Source organism: Mizuhopecten yessoensis, unplaced genomic scaffold (genome assembly GCF_002113885.1).
Source record: "Mizuhopecten yessoensis strain PY_sf001 unplaced genomic scaffold, ASM211388v2 scaffold1171, whole genome shotgun sequence".
Taxonomy (NCBI): domain Eukaryota; kingdom Metazoa; phylum Mollusca; class Bivalvia; order Pectinida; family Pectinidae; genus Mizuhopecten; species Mizuhopecten yessoensis.
Window position 1 is genome coordinate 686,512 of NW_018403913.1, and position 21,275 is coordinate 707,786.

Sequence of the window (21,275 nt, forward strand, 5' to 3'; positions counted from 1 at the left end):
TTAGTGAAGGCTTGATATAGTGGAACAACCTGATTTAGTGAAGGCTTGATATAGTGGAACAACCTGATTTAGTGAAGGCTTGATATAGTGGAACAACCTGATTTAGTGAAGGCTTGATATAGTGGAACAACCTGATTTAGTGAAGGCTTGATATAGTGGAACAACCTGATTTAGTGAAGGCTTGATATAGTGGAACAACCTGATTAGTGAAGGCCAGAACTTTATGGCTCCAGATCTACTATAAAATGCATTTTGATATGCAAGGTTCATAAAGCACTTATTTATGAAATGTTGATCAAATGGTTTTCTTTAAGACCCCTTGTGTGAACTAGTGTTATTTTATGGGCACACAAGGACATACTTATGGTACTTACTTTGATTCTACGATCTATGTCAGAGTCCTCCATGTTTTATTGTGCGACACACAGCTTGAATTACTCAGGCTAAGTCCTGGTGCTTCATCAGGCTCACACAGAATCTTGTATCAAAGGCAACATGGTCTAACCTAAATTACACAAACGTAATCCCGACATAACCACATTTAATACTTTACAGACTTACATAAAATCATCAACAAATTGGGGAGATTTATTACAGCTTAGAGAACTGTTTCATATCTCTAATATGTGACTTGTTATTTCTAATCCAATCAAACCATTAATTATCACAGAAATAAATGTCTTTAATTTCACAGCAGAATACCAGTATGGCCTTTACATGAACATATATCTCAAAATCTATAACCCAAAGTGCATCTGACGTTCCTGTTGCAAGACCTTTAGGAGGAAAATCTGTTCTTAAAGAGAAGTTTGAAGAAATAAAACCTCCACATTCTATCAATTCTGAAATCATACCAGATCATATTCTCAAAACTGATGGATACATGACAATATCTTGCTACATTTATTTCTTCCTCACATCACCTGTGATTTGTAAGATGAAGCTGTGTGATATAACACAAACTGTGACATTATGTAATGTCACATCTCATGGAATCTAACGTACTAGCTTACAACAAGCTATTCGCCCATAAATCCACCAATTGTACGGAGACGAGCTGGAGGGGTAAATTAAACTGACTGGCTAGACCTTGTAACTGTCGAGAATCATCCTCAGGAGAAAAACTTAATACCGAGACTAGGCTATCGGATCTTGTAAATGTTCCGACCATCCTCTGGAGAAAACCTGGACAGAGACGAGAAGTCTGAACCTTGGAATAGATGAGAATCGTACTCAAGACAGAACGCAATACAAGGCGAAGAATTCTGAGCCTTGTAAAAGTGGAGAATCACTATGAAGGCAGAACGATGTACTTGCGAAATATATCTTTGCGAAAATTTCTTCTCAAAATTACTGTGACCTGTGTTAGTTTCCCGTTTCATGAAACATATGCTAAAGCTGCAGAACTAATGCAAATCTAAAAAGGAGGCATGATTTAACACTGTAGGATCTTTTGTTTATTTTCTGTTTAACTGTTTTTTGTATATTAATGTATTACTATTGGTAAAATTAAATTAAAGCAACAGCAAGATTCATTATTTAAAACAAAGTGATTATGCTGAAACAGGGTTGTTACAGGAATATCAAAATGACAATTTGAGGCTTTGGGGGCCTTTTCAGAGAGTTTTTTTCAGTAAAATTGTAACATTTTGTATTTTTTTGGGGGCCTTTTCAGAGAGAGTTTTCAGTAAAATTGAAACATTTTGTAAAATTAATAGGGGCTTTTAGGGCCTTTTCATCAATTTTAGGGATTTTTCAAGGCCTGTATCCTGAACCCTGTAAAAAGTGATATCAGGTGTATCTACCCATCCTTAATGTTCATAACATGTGATAAAGTATTTTACGCATAAATTTACAAGTCATCACATGAACAAACGTTTTGTTTGATGCGGTATAGCGTAAACCAACAGGGTTTTATAAAAGAAAACATATGCATGTAGACAAGTATAATGTAAAACGATATTGTTGGCACCAAACAGAATTAGCCACAATCATCTTGTACTACGTTGTATAGTAATTGATGAGAACAAAATGAAATTATATATAAATAAAAACAAGGAGTATAATTGAGTAACACTACCATGCCAAACTCAATCTAACACTAAACCTTTGACAAAGTGATTAATTGTCCTGGGGTGCCTGCAACAGTCCGAGATGATAAGCAATATAATCAATGTAAATCACCCTGATAATCCGCCTGTTGATAAGACAGGAATCAGATACTGAGGTGAGATGACAGTGGTTCTGGAGCCTGAGTTACAGAGCTACCACTAGTAGATAGTTCCCTCCTCATCCCCAGCGTAACAGGTCCATCTGCAGGCCAGCCTCTGTACCCAGCCTCTGTATCACTGGCTGCATGAGAAGTGTTCCTATTGGATCAATCAGGTGGTAGTATCGGAGAGGCTCCAATACACCAGTGTTATCCCCTAGTACACACTGGAGTAGTGGCTCACACAAGGGCTGCAATGGCTCGCCACCCTCACCCCTGTGTGGAGTATTGGAGGTAGCAGTCTCTTATAATAGTGCATATTGCTGTGTCAGTGGATTGGACTTTTTTTAACGCTGAATGTGATGGATTTATTTGTTAAACATTAATGGTAAGTAACCTGTTATCAGTACTCTTATGGAGCTAGAACTATTAAACCTTATTTATTAGGATAGGTTCCATGAAATATAAGTCTGTGTCATTATACTTTACTAAAAACAGTACAGTTTTATGCTAGGGACCTGTCACAGACTCTCAGTGCAACACATTTTACAATGTTCACCCTTAAATTTTATCAAACACATTGTACAATGCAATTAAAAGAGACACCGGTCTTCATGATTGACCCATAATGCGTTCTTTGCAGATTGGGTCTGTCAGATTGAAAGACAGGTTGAACCAATCAAATTTAACTCCTTTCAAACAAATCAAATAAAAGAATCCCCTGTGTATTTGGCCGAGAAGAGCCTGCATAGTTTGCTGTGTGTTTCTCCACTCATCAATTTGGCTAATCTGTCACAGTAGCCGATCGCGAGTGTTTACCACTGCAGCAGGCAAATTGTTGCTGAATTACCAAACCTTATGATATGTACTGTTCCGTGGAAATGCAATGATGAAAACTTCCGATCAATTTCATTGCACGGGAACAAGATTGATGGTGTGTGTTAACAATACGAGATAATAGACCGGATCAATCACACGCTATAATTATAAATTCAATAATCAATGATTCACATAAAAAAAAATAAAAAAAATTAATGAAATTGATAATTGAATATACTTTCATCAAAATAAAGTCCAAATTTCGGTTAAAAATCAATTTTAGTACATTATAAACCTAATTTGATTCTTATCAATGTTATCATATCTGCCAATATCGTAACAGCTCCTCATTCCAGTTTATATACACACACAAAAACCAAAAGGCACAATAACACTTGTTACTCATAAGCGCTTGTATCTTATGAGTCAGAGACACACACCTTGTTACATCTTTGTTATATTTGTTGTGGTAATTACCCCTTTTAACATATATTTTGTGGACTTGATGACTCTTATCAAAAACTACAAGAATACTCACACCAAGATAGCTAGTGAGTCAGGGGCTGACAAGAAAATGCAATCTTCTTTATAAAGAAGTCTCAATTCAATCAATTTCTAAAGGAGAAACTTATGATTGTATTAGACTTAATTATAAACATTCATTTAAAGGAATTTAAAATTTTGATTAAAACTTTGTTTTAAAATGATCTATGGACAATCCCGATATTTTGCAATGTATCGTGATGATTATTATTGAATGAAAAGCTACAGATTGCAAAAAGTCTATTTAGTATTAAAACTGGAATTATCATTGTCTTACATCATCACTTACAATAGCTGTGATAGTTGTTCCAGGGTTTTGGTTTTGTCTCATCATGCTCTGCCTTTTTTCCAAACATTTAGACAACTCTCAGAACACTCAAGTTCTTACTTAAGATAATTACCAATGGCTAGAGTGCAACCTCCACATCTTGAAATCAGTTAATTAGATATTGATTTCTCTAACCTATTGATCATTTGTTATCCTTTACTCCAATTAGTACAATGTAGTATGAAAAATACAGAAACTCCATTACACTCTTGTCAAACTCTTAACTATTTTGGTCTCAAAAAGCATAAACTATTGAATTAAAAATTTTAAACAAAACTTTGGTCTGAAAGCATCATATGTTGTGTGTGTGTATACTTTAATATTCAATGACAAATCTCTTAGAAAACCTAAAACACCTAAACACAGGACATCGTAATCTTTACAACTTACTGACTAGCCATTGAAAGAGTAACTGAAAATTGATGTTTTAGCATTAAATTCTGCTATTGAAGGACACAGAAATCAGACTTAATAAATTTCACAATGTTTCATAATATGTTGACCAACTTTGTCATGAAATCATTTGTTCTTGTTGAAATCCTAATTCCTATATTTACTCACCTTTTCAGTTATAAAATATCATTGAAATGACTTTACGAAGTACTGATCTAGAGTAACTACTTATACATCACACCTACTAAATATTGATTCTGACTTTCAACATTAAATAGAAATAACAGAAATTTTATAGCTAGAACAAATCTTGAATAATATGAACTAAGTTAAAATTTTCAAATTATTTGAGACAACTTTTGAGATGACAATGACGTTACTGTGTCGAGAATTTTGACCACATACTATTTGTTCCATATAAAGAATCTTTCAGGATTCCAGTCAAATGACTCTTATACCCCGAGGTCAATCAAGAGGTAATGTATAGATGTATACAGCAAAGTTAAATTTGCCAATGAGAAATCAAGAGAGCTTGTTCGCAGAAGTGAACATACAAAAGGATTACCGCTGGATTTTACTCTTGTCAGAAGAGATACATGTCAGATATGACCCAGATGAACTCATATGTAAAATTTTCTTGATGGGGTGGGCATGTAATTAATTTAAGGTACTGTTCTTAATCTAGATACTTCTGCCCCTGCCAGTCATGCTTCTCCATGTCAAAGAACCTCTAAACCAGCATCCAACGTACTTCAACTTGTAACTCTGCAGCATGAAACAAACTCTAATTTAAAGGAGGCTTTTTTGTGAAATAGTTTATCACGAATCCCCAGATGATTTGAGGGTGACTTTCTATCACTGCGGGGAATTTCCTGTTCTTTATAGGCCAAATTCCTGACCCAGCAGGTCTGAAGAGGTGTGGTCATCTGATAGCCTTAACCACACATTTGGAAAAAATTCAACATGTTGTTTGACTATCAGCATGGTATCATATATGTAAGGCAGACAAGAGCAAGATAGGGAGGAATTATTCAGGTCTTCATCTGTTCATATATACACAAATGTTCATGTTTCACAAGATGAATTTTACTGAGTGAGAAACATCCTGACTTAGCTTTACTTACTCATGATTGACAGTAATTGTGTTGAATCTAATTGTATCCTCCATGCAATAGAATTGATTTGGAATGAAATTGACAGTAAATGTTCATTACTCCCAGTAAATATCTCTATGTCCTGAAGATGTGTCCTGATAATTCCTCATTTGACTAAATTGTAAAAATAGATAGTGTAAAGATGATTTTTCCATTATTAAAAAAGGTTCGGTAATTTCAAGAACTATGAAATCAAATGTTAAGTGTCCAAAGAATCAGACAAGGCATTGCAAATGATGTAAATCTGTTCAGAAATAAAATCGCTTAGAGCGATGACAAAACATAAACATACATTATGTCAAATCTATGAAGACATGTTAACCCCCACTCTTGGCCCAATCATCCTTTTTTAAGTGTCTAAGCCATGCTGTTAAAAGCGCTGGATCTAATTTGGACAACAAATGTGCTGTGAATATCTTATATTGATAAAGAATCCTTGAAAATCTATCACCAAGGAAATGTAAACATTAACGAAGCCAACCAAACTACTCTGCATAGCTATATGTATTGTACAAGACAATGCCCTGAGGAATGGCCTTTCAGATTGGAAACAGACAGCAATGTACCAAAGAGCGTACATGTTACCACCGGAGGACCGTTATGTAATAGTGGTCTGATAATTTGTGACAAGGAGCCAAGAAATGATGGGAATGTGCTGAATGTAACACTGGGGTACCAAACCCAGACACAACAACCTGCCATCTACAATCCTCTACCAGTAACTCTACTAACTCTACCAGTATGACCTCTAACCAACTACAAAAATTACCTCTGACCCACTCTACCTGTATGACCTCTGACCCACTACAAGCATGACCACTGACCCACTCGACCAGTATAACCTCTGACCGACTACAAATATAACTTCCGACTCACTCTACTAGTATGACCTCTGAACCACTCTACCAGTATGACCTTTGACCCACTACAAGCATGACCTCTGACCCACTCGACCAGTATAACCTCTGACCGACTACAAATATAACTTCCGACTCACTCTATTTGTATTCCCTCCAACCCACTCTACCAGTATGACCTGTGTCACATCTAGATCTGACCCACTACACGTATGACCTCTGACTCACTCTACTAGCTATTTATAGTGCGACCTCTGACCCACTCTACCAGTATGACCTCTGACCTTAATACAGGGTTTTTTCCCATTGGTTTCGTTGTCTGTTTGAAACTCTACTCTCACAGTATTTTATGTGTTTCATCATCAGTGTATTACCAACTCAGAAGTAATTAATTTTGAGTAAAGATGGTCCAGCAGCCTTATACTGTACTCCTCAAAATTCTGCTATTAAATGAAAATGTTTTGTAGAAATGAGAACAATTCACCAAAGCAATTAAAAGTGACACAGAAACACATCAAATTATAATTATAATTAACAATTAATGGTCAACTGGCATCACAAGTGTGTTAGTATAATACCCAGGAGGTCAATCTGATACCTGAGTACATTAGTTAGGATATTTAAAGAAATAATAAACATCAGCAAGTTCTGTGTACCAATGTGTTTGAGTATTGTGTTAACACATACATGGATATCAGTGTGTATTGATTGATTAGCATCACAAACAATCTCTAAAAACTCCAGATCAACAGAAATTTATCAACAAGTTATATTAAAGCAGCCAGATTTGATTGGTTTACCGCAAAACAAATATGTACCCAACATTTGACGATGTCATACCGGAGTAGCAGCATCGTATATGGTGGTGAAACTGATTACTATGACAAACAGTCCACGCAGGACAAACCATGAATAGGGCTAATTACCTCTGTAAATGTTTGATTTTAAGATAACTACCTTGATAATTGAGTGTATTATCTTCTGAAAATAACCTATGAACCATACTTCATTAACTACCAAAAATATTGATGAAGTGATATTAACCAAACAAAGGGTTATTAATTTATTTCTGCCTCAGTCATAGTTGGAGCAATAACAAATTCACACAAACGGTTTCACTGCCCAGTCTACCTGTCACTCAGGGAAGCTGGGGAAACCGTACCATTATCATACCTGTGTATATACCTATGCACGTGCTGGCTTGCTTCAGGCACTGAGGATGTCAGGCCTGCTACCCAAGGAGCCTCAGTACACACCTGGATCACCTGTAAGTGCACACCTAATAATGTTTGTCCTGGCCTATATTGGGTCATTACATGTACAATTACATGCCTCTAGCTCTTTGTACCAATTGTGCCGGATATATTTCACACTAAGCCAATACTACAAAATATTTATTTACGTCCCTCACTGATTCATTTCTACGTTTTTAAAGGTTAAACAAAGGTCTTCCTTTGACAAGGCGACATAAATGCTGTCACAGGTAATATTGAGATTGGTTTTCGTAAAGGTATACTTTTGATGTATAGAATTGTACACAATACAATTGTTCCGTTTATCCTATTCACAGCTGATGAAGCAAATATCAAAAACGTTGAAACTGTTCAGCAGCAGTATTTCAAGGTATCATAGACCAGTACAAATAGCTTTCATTAAATATAACAAAACCATTTTTTCTTTTAACTAATATCTGTCCTTAACGACCTTATTCTGTTTGTCCTCTGTATAACAGAACTATAACATACTTCCTGCTTATCCATATGTAAATATGCCATCCTATTTGCAGGACAAGCTTTTATTTATCAATGTAAACATAATTTGTAACCCTCACTTATTTCCAGTACAAATAAGTCTCACCAGCAGGAAAAGATTTAATGGGTCATTTTTAACGTATGAGAGTAAATGAGTCTCCCTAGATGTATGAGAGTAAATGAGTCTCCCTAGATGTATGAGAGTAAATGAGTCTCCCTAGATGTATGAGAGTAAATGAGTCTCCCTAGATGTATGAGAGTAAATGAGTCTCCCTAGATGTATGAGAGTAAATGAGTCTCCCTAGATGTATGAGAGTAAATGAGTCTCCCTAGATGTATGAGAGTAAATGAGTCTCCCTAGATGTATGAGAGTAAATGAGTCTCCCTAGATGTATGAGAGTAAATGAGTCTCCCTAGATGTATGAGAGTAAATGAGTCTCCCTAGATGTATGAGAGTAAATGAGTCTCCCTAGATGTATGAGAGTAAATGAGTCTCCCTAGATGTATGAGAGTAAACAAGTCTCCCTTGAAGGACAAGGATAAATTAGTCTTCCTGGTAGGATGAGAGTCAATGAGTCCGCAAGAGTTCTGATAGTAAATGAGTCCTCCTGTAAGTATGAGAGTAAATGAGTTACCCTAGAAGTATAAGAATAAATGAGTTTCCTGGAAAGTAGGAGTAAATGAGTTGCTGCTGTAAGTATGACATTACATGAGTCTCCCTAGTAAATGAGTCTCCTATAGAGATATGAAAGTAAATGAGTCTCCCTAGAGATATGAAAGTAAATGAGTCTCCCTAGTAAATGAGTCTCCCTAGTAAATGAGTCTCCCTAGAGATATGAAAGTGAATGAGTCTCCCTGAAAGTATGAGTAAATGAATCTCTCTAGAAGTATGAGAGTTTATGTCATTCTCCAAAGAAGGACAGTAGTCTTTTACAGGATTACTCCTAAGAATGCTATAGCAGGTACTATTCATACTATACAGAAAAGTGTTCACCTGTCAGAAATAATCAGGGCAAAATGTACATTTCAAGGACTCAAAAAATAGTATGTCTATCGCCAGAGTTCATTAAATCTCTGCCTCTGATCAACAATACCTAAACAAATTTGTACCACCTTTTCACACCTACTGGCTAGTTTTACGAATATTCTATAGAAATATCTAAAATATTAAAATGGCAACCTGAATTTTACTTCCTAAATTTTTGCATGAATATTTATGAAACAAGAGGAAGGCATAAACACACAGTACGTAAATAGTAAAATTCTACTGTTACAGCTGTATTGGATTGTATACAGCTTCAGCAACAAGAGATGCAAGATGCGTGCATTTGTTGCATGTGAGGAAATACCATATCAATACATGTATGACGGTCGTTTAGTACATCATAATATACAGGTGTTAAACAGGATACAAAGTTTAGTAGGTTGGACATGGAACTGCCTGATTACCATATCGTTACTGCTGGCAAGCCTGTCATGACATCATTCCACGTGTTCGCCTGTTTTGTTAATACAACTTCAGTCAATTTGGTGGAAGGTAATCACAGTAAAATACACTTAGCACATTAAATACAAACTAATGCCAAGTGTAATCCTTTTGGTTTTCGATAGAAAAAAAATTCAACCTGGTGAACTTTTAATTCTCAAAACAACAGGTATACGAGATAGTAATCACAGGTAAATGAGATAATGATCTGAGTGGTAACTGGACCAGGTGGTATCAGTGTGTTTGGGTACTGGGTTTATTGGTGGATCCTCCTGATGTTGTGTAAATCAACAGAGGGGAGCTATTGATTTTCTAATGGTTCGGTGATGCAAGTGAGGCTTTGTGGCAGATAGTATCTGTACTGGTGTTTCACAGGAGATGGTTGTGTTGTTGGGTGATACAGCAGTCCTGTGGCGCAGGACTCTGGCAGTGAGATAACTGGTCAGCATCAAGATAACTGGTCAGCACCCGAGTCCACCAGACCATTATGTCCACTATGGTAATGACTTCAGGAAATAATCTCCTGGACATCTGACCTGAACAAACAATGATAACATCACAGTTTCATCAGCTCAGCTCATAATCCGGTAAAACACCCACTTGACCAGTTGAGGCTGGCTTGACCAACACATCATAATTTCCACACTTCATCAAGCATGTGTACAATTACACATATAAGTACATGTTATGTATTTATCAGCCACTGAAGTAAACATATACATTTAGCATAAATCCAATATTTAAGAAAAAAACCTTGGGGAACAAAATACTGCTTAAATAGATCAATCAATATACAGTTTTATTTACATAAGGATTAATTGATACTGTGTCTTTATTCTAAATTTGTGATAAAAAAAAGTTCATTGTTGGTTTGATTAGTATAGACTATGGCTGATAGTTAACATTTAACGAAAAACCATGAAGGGAGCCGCGGTGGACAAGTGGTTAAGGATTCTGCTACCACTAGCCATCCACCACTGGCCATGGGTTTGAGGCCTAAGTGGGGCAGTCGCCAGGTTAGTGGCCGTAGCTCGGTGGTTTTTCTCTGGGATATCCTCCACCACCAAAACCTGGCACATTCTTAAATGACCATATAGCTGTTATTATGATGTAAAACACAAACAAACCAAACCAAACCAAAAACCATGAAAAAATAATTACCAATAAAACAAACAGATCAATCAATCAACATACAGTATTTCATTTCATGGAGTTAAGTGCGGAACATGTACTGCCAGGTTGATTCCAAAATTTGTTTTATATATGATTGTTCTGTGTTAGTTTTATTGGTATAGACTATCTCCGGATGGCTGCAGGAGTCATAGGCTGTTGTGATGGCACATTAAATCTTGAAGACAAGCAATACTGTAAAACATGAAATGTTCGTTGTGTATAAACATTCGTGGTTTTCGTAGTTGTTATAGAACCACGAAAATTAACACAACAAATTTGAATGATGTATGTGTCTACTGTTGTTTGTTAATATAGAACATACAGGAAAGTATGTACCATGATACAATCTAAATGGCTTCAAACCACGGGGGAAAGTACATTTGGTGTTATACAGTAGTGTACTTCAACTTCATGACAACTGTGCTAAGTGTTGTAAAAGAAGATCAGACCTTACGAAAGCTATAATTATACATTATATAAATATGACATTCATTAGCAGGTGACAGTGAATATTGTCACCCCGAGAAAACCATTGTCACCCGAGGCGAAGCCGAGGGTGACAATGGGTTTTTGAGGGTTGACAATATTCACTGTCCCCTGCTTATGAATGTCATATCTATTTTGTTACACCAAAAGTCTTTGTAGCTCAGAAACGGCAGGAAACCTCGATAATGACATCTTGTTTGTTGATAGGCTGGTGTTTACAATCGCTATCGCACCGGCGCTTGATAAAATTGGCTGTTGCCGTCAACCGTTCTTGGGACCATCATGGTGGGGAAACAAAGCGGTGAACGCACATTTTTCGCGCATGTGATATTTTTCACTGTCTCATGGCAATATCACCTTCACCCCTTAAAACCAATGTATTTTTGGAGTGTGACAGAGATTTTTGTTTAATTTTCTCCCAACCAGTCAAATAGCTAGAAATTCACTTGAGGTGTAACAAACACTTTTATTCCCCTTTGATACAGCTAGAACTGTAACATTTGTGTTTTGACCTTTAACAAAATGAGGATTCTCTGTTGTAAAAATTAGTTTTAAACTTTGAGAGGGCTATTGTTGTTAAAGCAGTTTTTAACTTAAGAACTTAAGGATTGTGAAAGCACCTTTTGAATTTCAAGACATGCAAGACTGTAAAAGTTATAGATTTGATCCGCAAGAAAGCAAAGAGTGAAATGCATCTATGGACATCACAACTTAAGTAAACTGAAGATAGTTACTGAAATGTTTGACAACAAAAGTAACTGTCAAACAGCTAAAGGTGGTTTTACAAAATTTTCCAGGACTTTTCTGACAATTGCATGGAATTGTGAGAGATATTTTAACTTTCAATATAGCTAGGATATAAAAAGTGTATAACTTTGAAGAATTGTTATACATCACACCTTCAATTGTTCTGTACAAATATCACATCCAAAATTACAACGGTAGGTTTCATCTTCAATGCTAACTGAATGAATCTCTGCAACAAACAGCAACAGGAAGAATCCCTTTACAAATATTCCAGTGAAGCATTGAGAGTAGGCATTAATTTCTAGTGTTATAGTATTGATCATCTATTTAAAGCATAAAATCTTCAAACATCCCCCTACAAAAATTGATAGGATGTACACCAACATCGGGTTTTAAGGTAACCAGAGCCATAGCTGCAAAAACTGATCAAACAAACCAGGAGAGTTACACACAAATTACGTACTTCATTGAGTCTGCCACAGAAGATTGTGCCTGGCAGTCAGGCCAGTACCCAGCATTCTCTACAGATCTATACCACAGCCAGCCTTCACCCATTGCTTTCATCCTTCTGCCTAATTGCACCTTTCCTATTCTCATTTTTTCTACAACATTTTTTATTCTCCTGCTTCATCAGAAAGATGACAACTTTTTATCGAACAAATTGACATGATTTGTGTCAACTGTTGTTAGTGATGATTTCACAAAGGCTTTGTTGTGCAGAAGTTGGCCGAATTCCAGAATCGTGGCAGACAAGGATGCCAGGGGATTTATAGGCTAGCATAAGTGTGTATACACCTGTTTGTTCCAGGAACAGTGAACAGGTATGGTGTGAAAAACACCTGTGTGTCCCTGGGAAAATCTGTACAGGTATGGTGTGTAAAACACCTGTGGGTCCCTGGGACAATCTGTACAGGTATGGTGTGTAAAACACCTGTGGGGCCCTGGGACAATCTGTACAGGTATGCTGTGTAAAACACCTGTGTGTCCCTGGGACCATCTGAACAGGTATGGTGTGTAAAACACCTGTGTGCCCCTGGGACAATCTGTACAGGTATGGTGGGTAAAACACATGTGTGTCCCTGGGACAATCTGTACAGGTATGGAGTGTAAAACACCTGTGGGTCCCTGGGACATTCTGTACAGGTATGGTGTGTAAAACACCTGTTGGTCCCTGGGACAATCTGTACAGGTATGGTGTGTGAAACACCTGTATGGCCCTGGGACAAACTGTACAGGTATGGTGTGTGAAACACCTGTATGGCTCTGCCTGTTTGTTCCAGGAACAGTGAACAGGTATGGTGTGAAAAACCCCTGTGGGTCCCTGGGACAATCTATACAGGTATGGAGTGTAAAACACTCGTGGCCCTGGGACAATCTGTACAGGTATGCTGTGTAAAACACCTGTGTGTCCCTGGGACAACCTGTACAGGTATGGTGTGTAAAACACCTGTGGGGCCCTGGGACAATCTGTACAGGTATGCTGTGTAAAACACCTGTGTGTCCCTGGGACCATCTGAACAGGTATGGTGTGTAAAACACCTGTGTGCCCCTGGGACAATCTGTACAGGTATGGTGGGTAAAACACCTGTGTGTCCCTGGGACCATCTGAACAGGTATGGTGTGTAAAACACCTGTGGCTCCCTGGGACAATCTGTACAGGTATGGTGGGTAAAACACCTGTGTGTCCCTGGGACCATCTGAACAGGTATGGTGTGTAAAACACCTGTGTGTCCCTGGGACCATCTGAACAGGTATGGTGTGTAAAACACCTGTATGTCCCCGGGACAATCTGTACAGATATGGTGTGTAAAACCCCTGTGGGTCCCTGGGACAATCTATACAGGTATGGTGTGTAAAACACTCGTGGCCCTAGGACAATCTGTACAGGTATAGTGTGTAAAACACCTGTGTGTCCCTGGGACAATCAGTACAGGTATGGTGTGTAAAACACCTGTGGCTCCCTGGGACAATCTGTACAGGTATGGAGTGTAAAACACCTGTGGGTCCCTGGGACAATCTGGACAGGTATGGTGTGTAAAACACCTGTGGGTTCCTGGGACAATCTGTACAGGTATGGTGTGTGAAACACCTGTATGGCCCTGGGACAAACTGTACAGGTATGGTGTGTGAAACACCTGTATGGCTCTGCCTGTTTGTTCCAGGAACAGTGAACAGGTATGGTGTGAAAAACCCCTGTGTGTCCCTGGGAAAATCTGTACAGGTATGGTGTGTAAAACTCCTGTGGGTCCCTGGGACAATCTGTACAGGAATGGTGTGTAAAACACCTGTGTGTCCCTGGGACCATCTGTACAGGTATGGTGTGTAACACACCTGTGTGTCCCTGGGACAATCTGTACAGGAATGGTGTGTAAAACACCTGTGGGTCCCTGGGACAATCTATACAGGTATGGTGTGTAAAACACTCGTGGCCCTGGGACAATCTGTACAGGTATGGTGTGTAAAACACCTGTGTGTCCCTGGGACAATCTATACAGGGATGGTGTGTAAAACACATGTGTGTCCCTGGGACAATCTGTACAGGTATGGTGTGTAAAACACATGTGTGTCCCTGGGACAAACTGTACAGATATTGTGTGTGAAACACCTGTATGGCCCTGAGACAATCTGTACAGGTATGGTGTGTGAAACACCTGTATGGCTCTGGGACAAACTGTACAGGTATGGTGTGAAAAACACCTGTGTGTCCTTGGGACAAACTGTACAGGTATGGTGTGTGAAACACCTGTATGGCCCTGGGACAAACTGTACAGGTATGGTGTGAAAAACACCTGTATGGCCCTGGGACAATCTGTACAGGTACACCTGTATGTCCGAAGGACAAATTGAACAGGTATGGTTTATTGACACCTGTATGTCATTGGGACAAAGTGTACAGGTATGCTGTATTAAACACATGTATATACTTTGGACAAAGTGTAAAGGTACAGTGTATATACATCTGTATGCCCTGTGGACAAAGTGAACAGATATGGTTATATACAACTGTATGTCCTGTGTACAAAGTGTACAAGTATGCTGTATTAAACACCTGTAGTTCCCTGAAACAAAGTGTACAAGTATGCTGTATTAAACACCTGTAGTTCCCTGAAACAAAGTGTACAAGTATGCTGTATTAAACACCTGTAGTTCCCTGAAACAAAGTGTACAAGTATGCTGTATTAAACACCTGTAGTTCCCTGAAACAAAGTGTACAAGTATGCTGTATTAAACACCTGTAGTTCCCTGAAACAAAGTGTACAAGTATGCTGTATTAAACACCTGTAGTTCCCTGAAACAAAGTGTACAAGTATGCTGTATTAAACACCTGTAGTTCCCTGAAACAAAGTGTACAAGTATGCTGTATTAAACACCTGTAGTTCCCTGAAACAAAGTGTACAAGTATGCTGTATTAAACACCTGTAGTTCCCTGAAACAAAGTGTACAAGTATGCTGTATTAAACACCTGTAGTTCCCTGAAACAAAGTGTACAAGTATGCTGTATTAAACACCTGTAGTTCCCTGAAACAAAGTGTACAAGTATGCTGTATTAAACACCTGTAGTTCCCTGAAACAAAGTGTACAAGTATGCTGTATTAAACACCTGTAGTTCCCTGAAACAAAGTGTACAAGTATGCTGTATTAAACACCTGTAGTTCCCTGAAACAAAGTGTACAAGTATGCTGTATTAAACACCTGTAGTTCCCTGGGACAAAGTGTACAATAATGCTGTATAGCCACCTGTTTGTTCCATGGACAAAGTGTACATACACATGCTTGTCCCTTGGATAAAGTTACAAGGTTGCATGTATGATCTATATTACACAGGTATGGTGTTTAAGATCCATGTATGTACGTCCTATGTACTTTTAGTTGAAGAGGAAATTACACAGAATTGACAGTTTGTTGGATATATACACCAATCTGTGATACCAGTAGATTATAAATACTCCCAACTTCTATGATTTATTCTCTAAATTCTTTATACATGTACAGCACCTGGTTCTACTTAATCAACTTACAAATGATTACATTCTTTAGTCATTTGCATTAAATATCCAAACACAGAACTATCCCGTATATTTGCATAAGAAAACATTGTACTTTCTGGTTGAATGAGAACAAAAAATCCTGATCAATTTATTTTGGAGTAATCTTTTACATGTTTTCCCTATGGACGAATAATCTGAATCATATCCAACTCACAAAGATTAACAAGTTTGACATGCTACCAATTATGATGCAAGTTCAGATTATGACACAAATTACATTATTTACAAATCACAGAGAGTGTTTGTTTCCAGGTCTAATGCTTTACTAAGCATCTAATCATTTACTTCATCTAATCATTATAATTCCTGTTACCAGGATCACTCCCCCGTTTGGTTGAATGACTCCCCTACAAGACCTTTCAGGAAGTTTTTTCTGTTTAAGTTCTGATGCTTTATAATGTAGTATGATGCTACTAACAATACAAGTGTTCCTTATGGTACTTAGCTGGTATATAAAACCTCCCAAATACAGTCCTCAGAAGAGAAAAACACAAAGATAGTTGGATGTTTCTAAAGTTCCATGTAGATCCAGATGATCTCACTTTGAGTACAAGCAGTACGGTGTACCTGATGATCACAAGTGTGTAAAATTTGATTTGCTCCAGCTGTTTATATGCGAGCAATACAAAGGGTGGTAAAGGGTTTGTCAGACTCTAAGATCTATAGTTGCACACAAAAAGACGGCTTAGTACATGTAGTTACATTTCAAAAGCGGCTGTTTATGCACTGTTATAGCGGCCCTGTTTATGCACTGTAATAGCGGCCCTGTTTATGCACTGTAATAGCGGCCCTGTTTATGCACTGTAATAGCGGCTCAGTGTTTATGCATTATTATAGCGGCCCTGTTTATGCACTGTTATAGCGGCCCTGTTTATGCACTGTAATAGTGGCCCTGTTTATGCACTGTTACAGCGGCTCAGTGTTTATGCACTGTTATAGCAGCCCTGTTTATGCACTGTTATAGCGGCCCTGTTTATGCACTGTAATAGCGGCCCTGTTTATGCAATGTTATAGCGGCCCTGTTTATGCACTGTTATAGCAGCCCTGTTTATGCACTGTAATAGCGGCCCTGTTTATGCACTGTTATAGCGGCCCTGTTTATGCACTGTTATAGCGGCCCTGTTTATGCACTGTTATAGCGGCCCTGTTTATGCACTGTTACAGCGGTCCTGTTTATGCACTGTTATAGCGGCCCTTTTTATGCACTGTAATACAGGCCCTGTTTATGCACTGTTATAGCGGCTCAGTGTTTATGCACTGTTATAGCAGCCCTGTTTATGCACTGTTATAGCGGCCCTGTTTATGCACTGTTACAGCGGCTCAGTGTTTATGCACTGTTATAGTGGCCCTGTTTATGCACTGTTATAGCGGCCCTGTTTATGCACTGTTACAGCGGCCCTGTTTATGTACTGTTATAGCGACTCTGTTTATGCACTGGTATAGCGGCCCTGTTTATGCACTGTTATAGCGGCCCTGTTTATGCACTGTTATAGCGGCCCTGTTTATGTACTGTTTCTATATAGTACATATGATGAAGTCTTTGGGCCACTCTGTACATGTATTTCTATATAGTACATACGATGAAGTCTTTGGGCCACTCTGTACATGAATTTCTATATAGTACATACGATGAAGACTTTGGGCCACTCTGTACATGAATTTCTATATAGTACATACGATGAAGACTTTGGGCCACTCTGTACATGAATTTCTATATAGTACATACGATGAATCTCTGTCATTGCATTTCAGGCAAAACAATGATGCCTGTAGTTACATGTATACTCTCAGTAAACCTTTTTGCTTGAAACATCAAAGCATCTGCACACTTAGACACTCTGATAAGACATGTTTGGGTTTCTTTTTTCACTGAAATGTTTACTTCCTGTGATACAGAATGCAGTTTTATCTTAAAGGTCACCTTTGGGTCAAGACAAACCTAGTTGAGTTCCACACAGGATCTTAAGGGTGTTGAATTTGGGTAAGGGGATTCTAAGTGTGATGCTGTGATAAGATAATCCCTAAATGTGATATTTTGAAGAAAACAAAAAGTATGATAAAATCAGTGTTCATACATTGAGTGAATTAGTGACAGATCTGATAACATACATATGTAACCCACTCTCTGGAACTTCCCTACACAGTCTCCTACACAGTCTAGAATCTCTCCTTTCACAATATCTGTAACTATTTTTATTCATTTGGCATCTGTATCCCTCCACTCTCTCTCTCTCCATCTTCTCCAATCCCCTTGGCCCATCTCCCCCCATCTCCTCCAATCCCCTTGGCCTGTCTCACTCCATCACCTCCCATCCTCCTGGCCTGTTTCCTGCCATCTCCTCCAATCCCTTTGGCGAATCTTCCTCAATCTCCCTGGCCTATCTCCCTCCCCCACCTCCCATCCTCCTGGCCCATCTCCCACCATCTCCTTCTATTCCCCTGGCCCATCCCCCTCCACCACCTCCCATCCTCCTGGCCTGTCTCACTCCATCACCTCCCATCCTCCTGGCCCATTTCCTGCCATCTCCTCCGATCCCTCTGGCCAATCTTCCTCAATCTCGTCCCATCCCCTTGGCCAATCTCCCTCCACCACCTCCCATCCCTTTGGCCAATCTCCCTTCACCACATCCCATCCTCCTGGCCTGTCTCCCACCATCTCCTTCTATCCCCCTGGCCCATCCCACTCCCCCATCTCTCATCCCCTTTGCCAATCTCCCTTCACCACATCCCATCCTCCTGGCCCGTCTCCCACCATCTCCTTCTATTACCCTGGCCCATCCCCCTCCACCACCTCCCATCCTCCTGGCCTGTCTCCCACCATCTCCTTCTATCCCCCTGGCCCATCCCACTCCCCCACCTCCCATCCCCTTTGCCAATCTCCCTTCACCACTTCCTATCCTCCTGGCCCGTCTCCCACCATCTCCTTCTTTTACCCTGGCCCATCCCCCTCCACCCCCTCCCATCCTCCTGGCCTGTCTCCCACCATCTCCTTCTATCCCCCTGGCCCCTCCCCCTCCCCCATCTCTCATTCCCCTGGCCCATATGTATTCCTCCATGATCTCCCACCATCTCCTCCCATTCACCTGGCCTATTTCCCTCCATCTACTCCCATCCCCTTGGCCTGTCTCTCTACATCTCCTCCCATTCACCTTGCCTATTTCCCTCCATCTCCTCCCATCCCCTTGGCCTGTCTCTCTACATCTCCTCCCATCCTCTGGCCTGTCTCTCTACATCTCCTCCCATCCTCTTGGCCTGTCTCTCTCCATCTCCTCCCATCCCCCTGGCCCGTCTCCTGCAATTTCCTCCAATCCTCTTGGCATGTCTCTCTCTACGCCACCAATCCCCTTAGCATGTCTCTCTCTATGCCTCCTATCCCCTAGCTGATCTCCCTCCATCACCTCCTATCCTCTTGGCCCATCTCCCTCCATCTCCTCCCATCCCCCTGGCCCGTTTCCTGCCAACTCCTCCAATCCCCTTGCCATGTCTCTTTCCATGCCTCCTATCCCCTGGCCTGTCTCCCTCCATCTCCTCCCATCCCCCTGCCCAAATCCAATAGTTTGAGAACTCTGAGCTGTGTGTGTTCATGGCACTCCTCTGCAGCATGTGGTGTTTAGAATGCACATGCTTCATAACCTGGTATGATGCACAGCAAGATGATATACAGTTATACCTTTTATCTAAAATGAGAAATTAGCACTTGTTATTCAAGCCAGATTGTTTGTGATAGTTGTATATACAATTTGTGTACAGATCTGCCAGGCTATCTACAGAAAGTGATATCAGTAAGCCCATTGTATCACTACACAATAGATTGCATGGAGAATCAACCACGTACACTTCTCATCCCATCAGAAACATTTCCTGCTAATTAAGTAGGAAATTCAAAAGAAGTGGAAGAGCAAAAACTGTTCCAATATATATATAACGGGACATTTTATCTATTTTAGATATTGATTTTAATGCGCTGTATGATACCTGGAACACAAGTACCTGATGGCCTGGCAATGTCTCCAGTGCCCCAGCTGTGTAACTGGCACCTGTCTATATCCACAGTAACAATGTGGTTCTAGTGTGAAGAAGTACATATCTGTCTGATGCTATACAGTAATAATACTGTAGTCTGACTGACAGTCGTGTGGTCCCTACACCTCTTACTCAACAGCAACTACAAGGTCTAATCACATACCTGGACAGGGGCCACCAAACATCATCACTGACCACAGGCACCACCAAACATCATCACTGACCACAGGCACCACCAAACATCATCACTGACAATAGGCACCACCAAACATCATCACTGACCACAGGCACCACCAAACATCATCACTGACCATAGGGGCCACAAAACACCATCACTGACCATAGGGACCACCAAACATCACCACTGACCACAGGCACCACCAAACATCATCACTGACCACAGGCACCACCAAACAACATCACTGACCACAGGCACCACCAAACATCATCACTGACCACAGGGACCACCAAACATCATCATTGACCTACAGGGATAAAGCATATTTAGGAAAAAACCTCAAAAAGGCAATATCAATATGGCACACTTCTACCATCCTGTCAACTCTGTGGCAAAAAAGTTACATGTATGTCAGCTAATTAAGTTTAATACAATAAATTGTTTCAGTGCAATAACTTAGTCAACTTGCCACGATTGCTAAGACTTTATATCAAAATAAATATCACTTTGGTTGATTAAATCTGACTATTTGAGATCAGATCATTTCTTTTTTACAATTTTCATTAGGATTGAATGAAGCAAAGGACCTTTTCTGTTTTTCTTTTCTATATATATATTACTATGACTTTGGTAACTGTCTCTGTGTAATGATCACGATATCACTTCAATATAGCCAGATCTCTGATTGGATGCTGACTCAATAGTCTACATCATGTATACTGTATGATATTTAGCTGATATGAACCAAAGTCTAAATGCAGCCCAACTTCCAATGGATTTTCTGTCTCTAGAACCATACGTGACTGTCTCTGCTGGATCAGTAAATGGTCATGGTGGTGTGTGTGACTGCCAGATATTTCACATCCAAAAATGACCATAACCCTGTCATAAAACAAATAAGGCCACTTTCCCACAAAAGCTAAACCCATGTACAACTTTTGAACAACAACTTTCCAAAAACCATAAGCTTGGCTTATGTCATTTAAACTGATGGGACTGACCGTCCATTGGTCCATCACTGAGGTCATTGTCCTTTATCACGATATATAGTCGTCAAGGTCACCTCTGACTGAATCTGA

The 21,275-nt window shown here is 39.5% G+C and overlaps 2 protein-coding genes and 1 long non-coding RNA gene across 4 annotated transcripts in view; 1 reads left to right on the top strand and 2 right to left on the bottom strand.

Moving 5' to 3' along the window:
* LOC110457986 overlaps positions 1-2,269 on the bottom strand; it is a 33,909-nt gene extending 31,640 nt beyond the window's left edge. Inside the window, exons 1-2 of the long non-coding RNA XR_002463752.1 lie at positions 2,185-2,269; positions 375-505 (exon numbers count right to left, since the gene is read on the bottom strand). This is a non-coding gene — a long non-coding RNA (uncharacterized LOC110457986). The remainder of the gene's footprint in view (positions 1-374; positions 506-2,184) is intronic.
* Positions 2,194-21,275, top strand: part of LOC110457969 (leucine-rich repeat neuronal protein 1-like) — a 32,626-nt gene continuing 13,544 nt past the window's right edge. The window contains exon 1 of one of the 2 annotated variants that reach the window (XM_021509491.1): positions 2,194-2,597. The gene's annotated coding sequence lies outside the window, so the exon portion shown is untranslated. Of the gene's footprint in view, positions 2,598-7,496; positions 7,571-21,275 lie in introns of those variants that run through there. The other variant, XM_021509499.1, reaches the window with a different exon arrangement.
* LOC110458144 (glycine-rich cell wall structural protein 2-like) lies at positions 18,548-19,051 on the bottom strand. The gene has a single exon (XM_021509736.1). It carries the CDS (start codon positions 19,049-19,051, stop codon positions 18,548-18,550), a length of 504 nt encoding a protein of 167 aa, XP_021365411.1.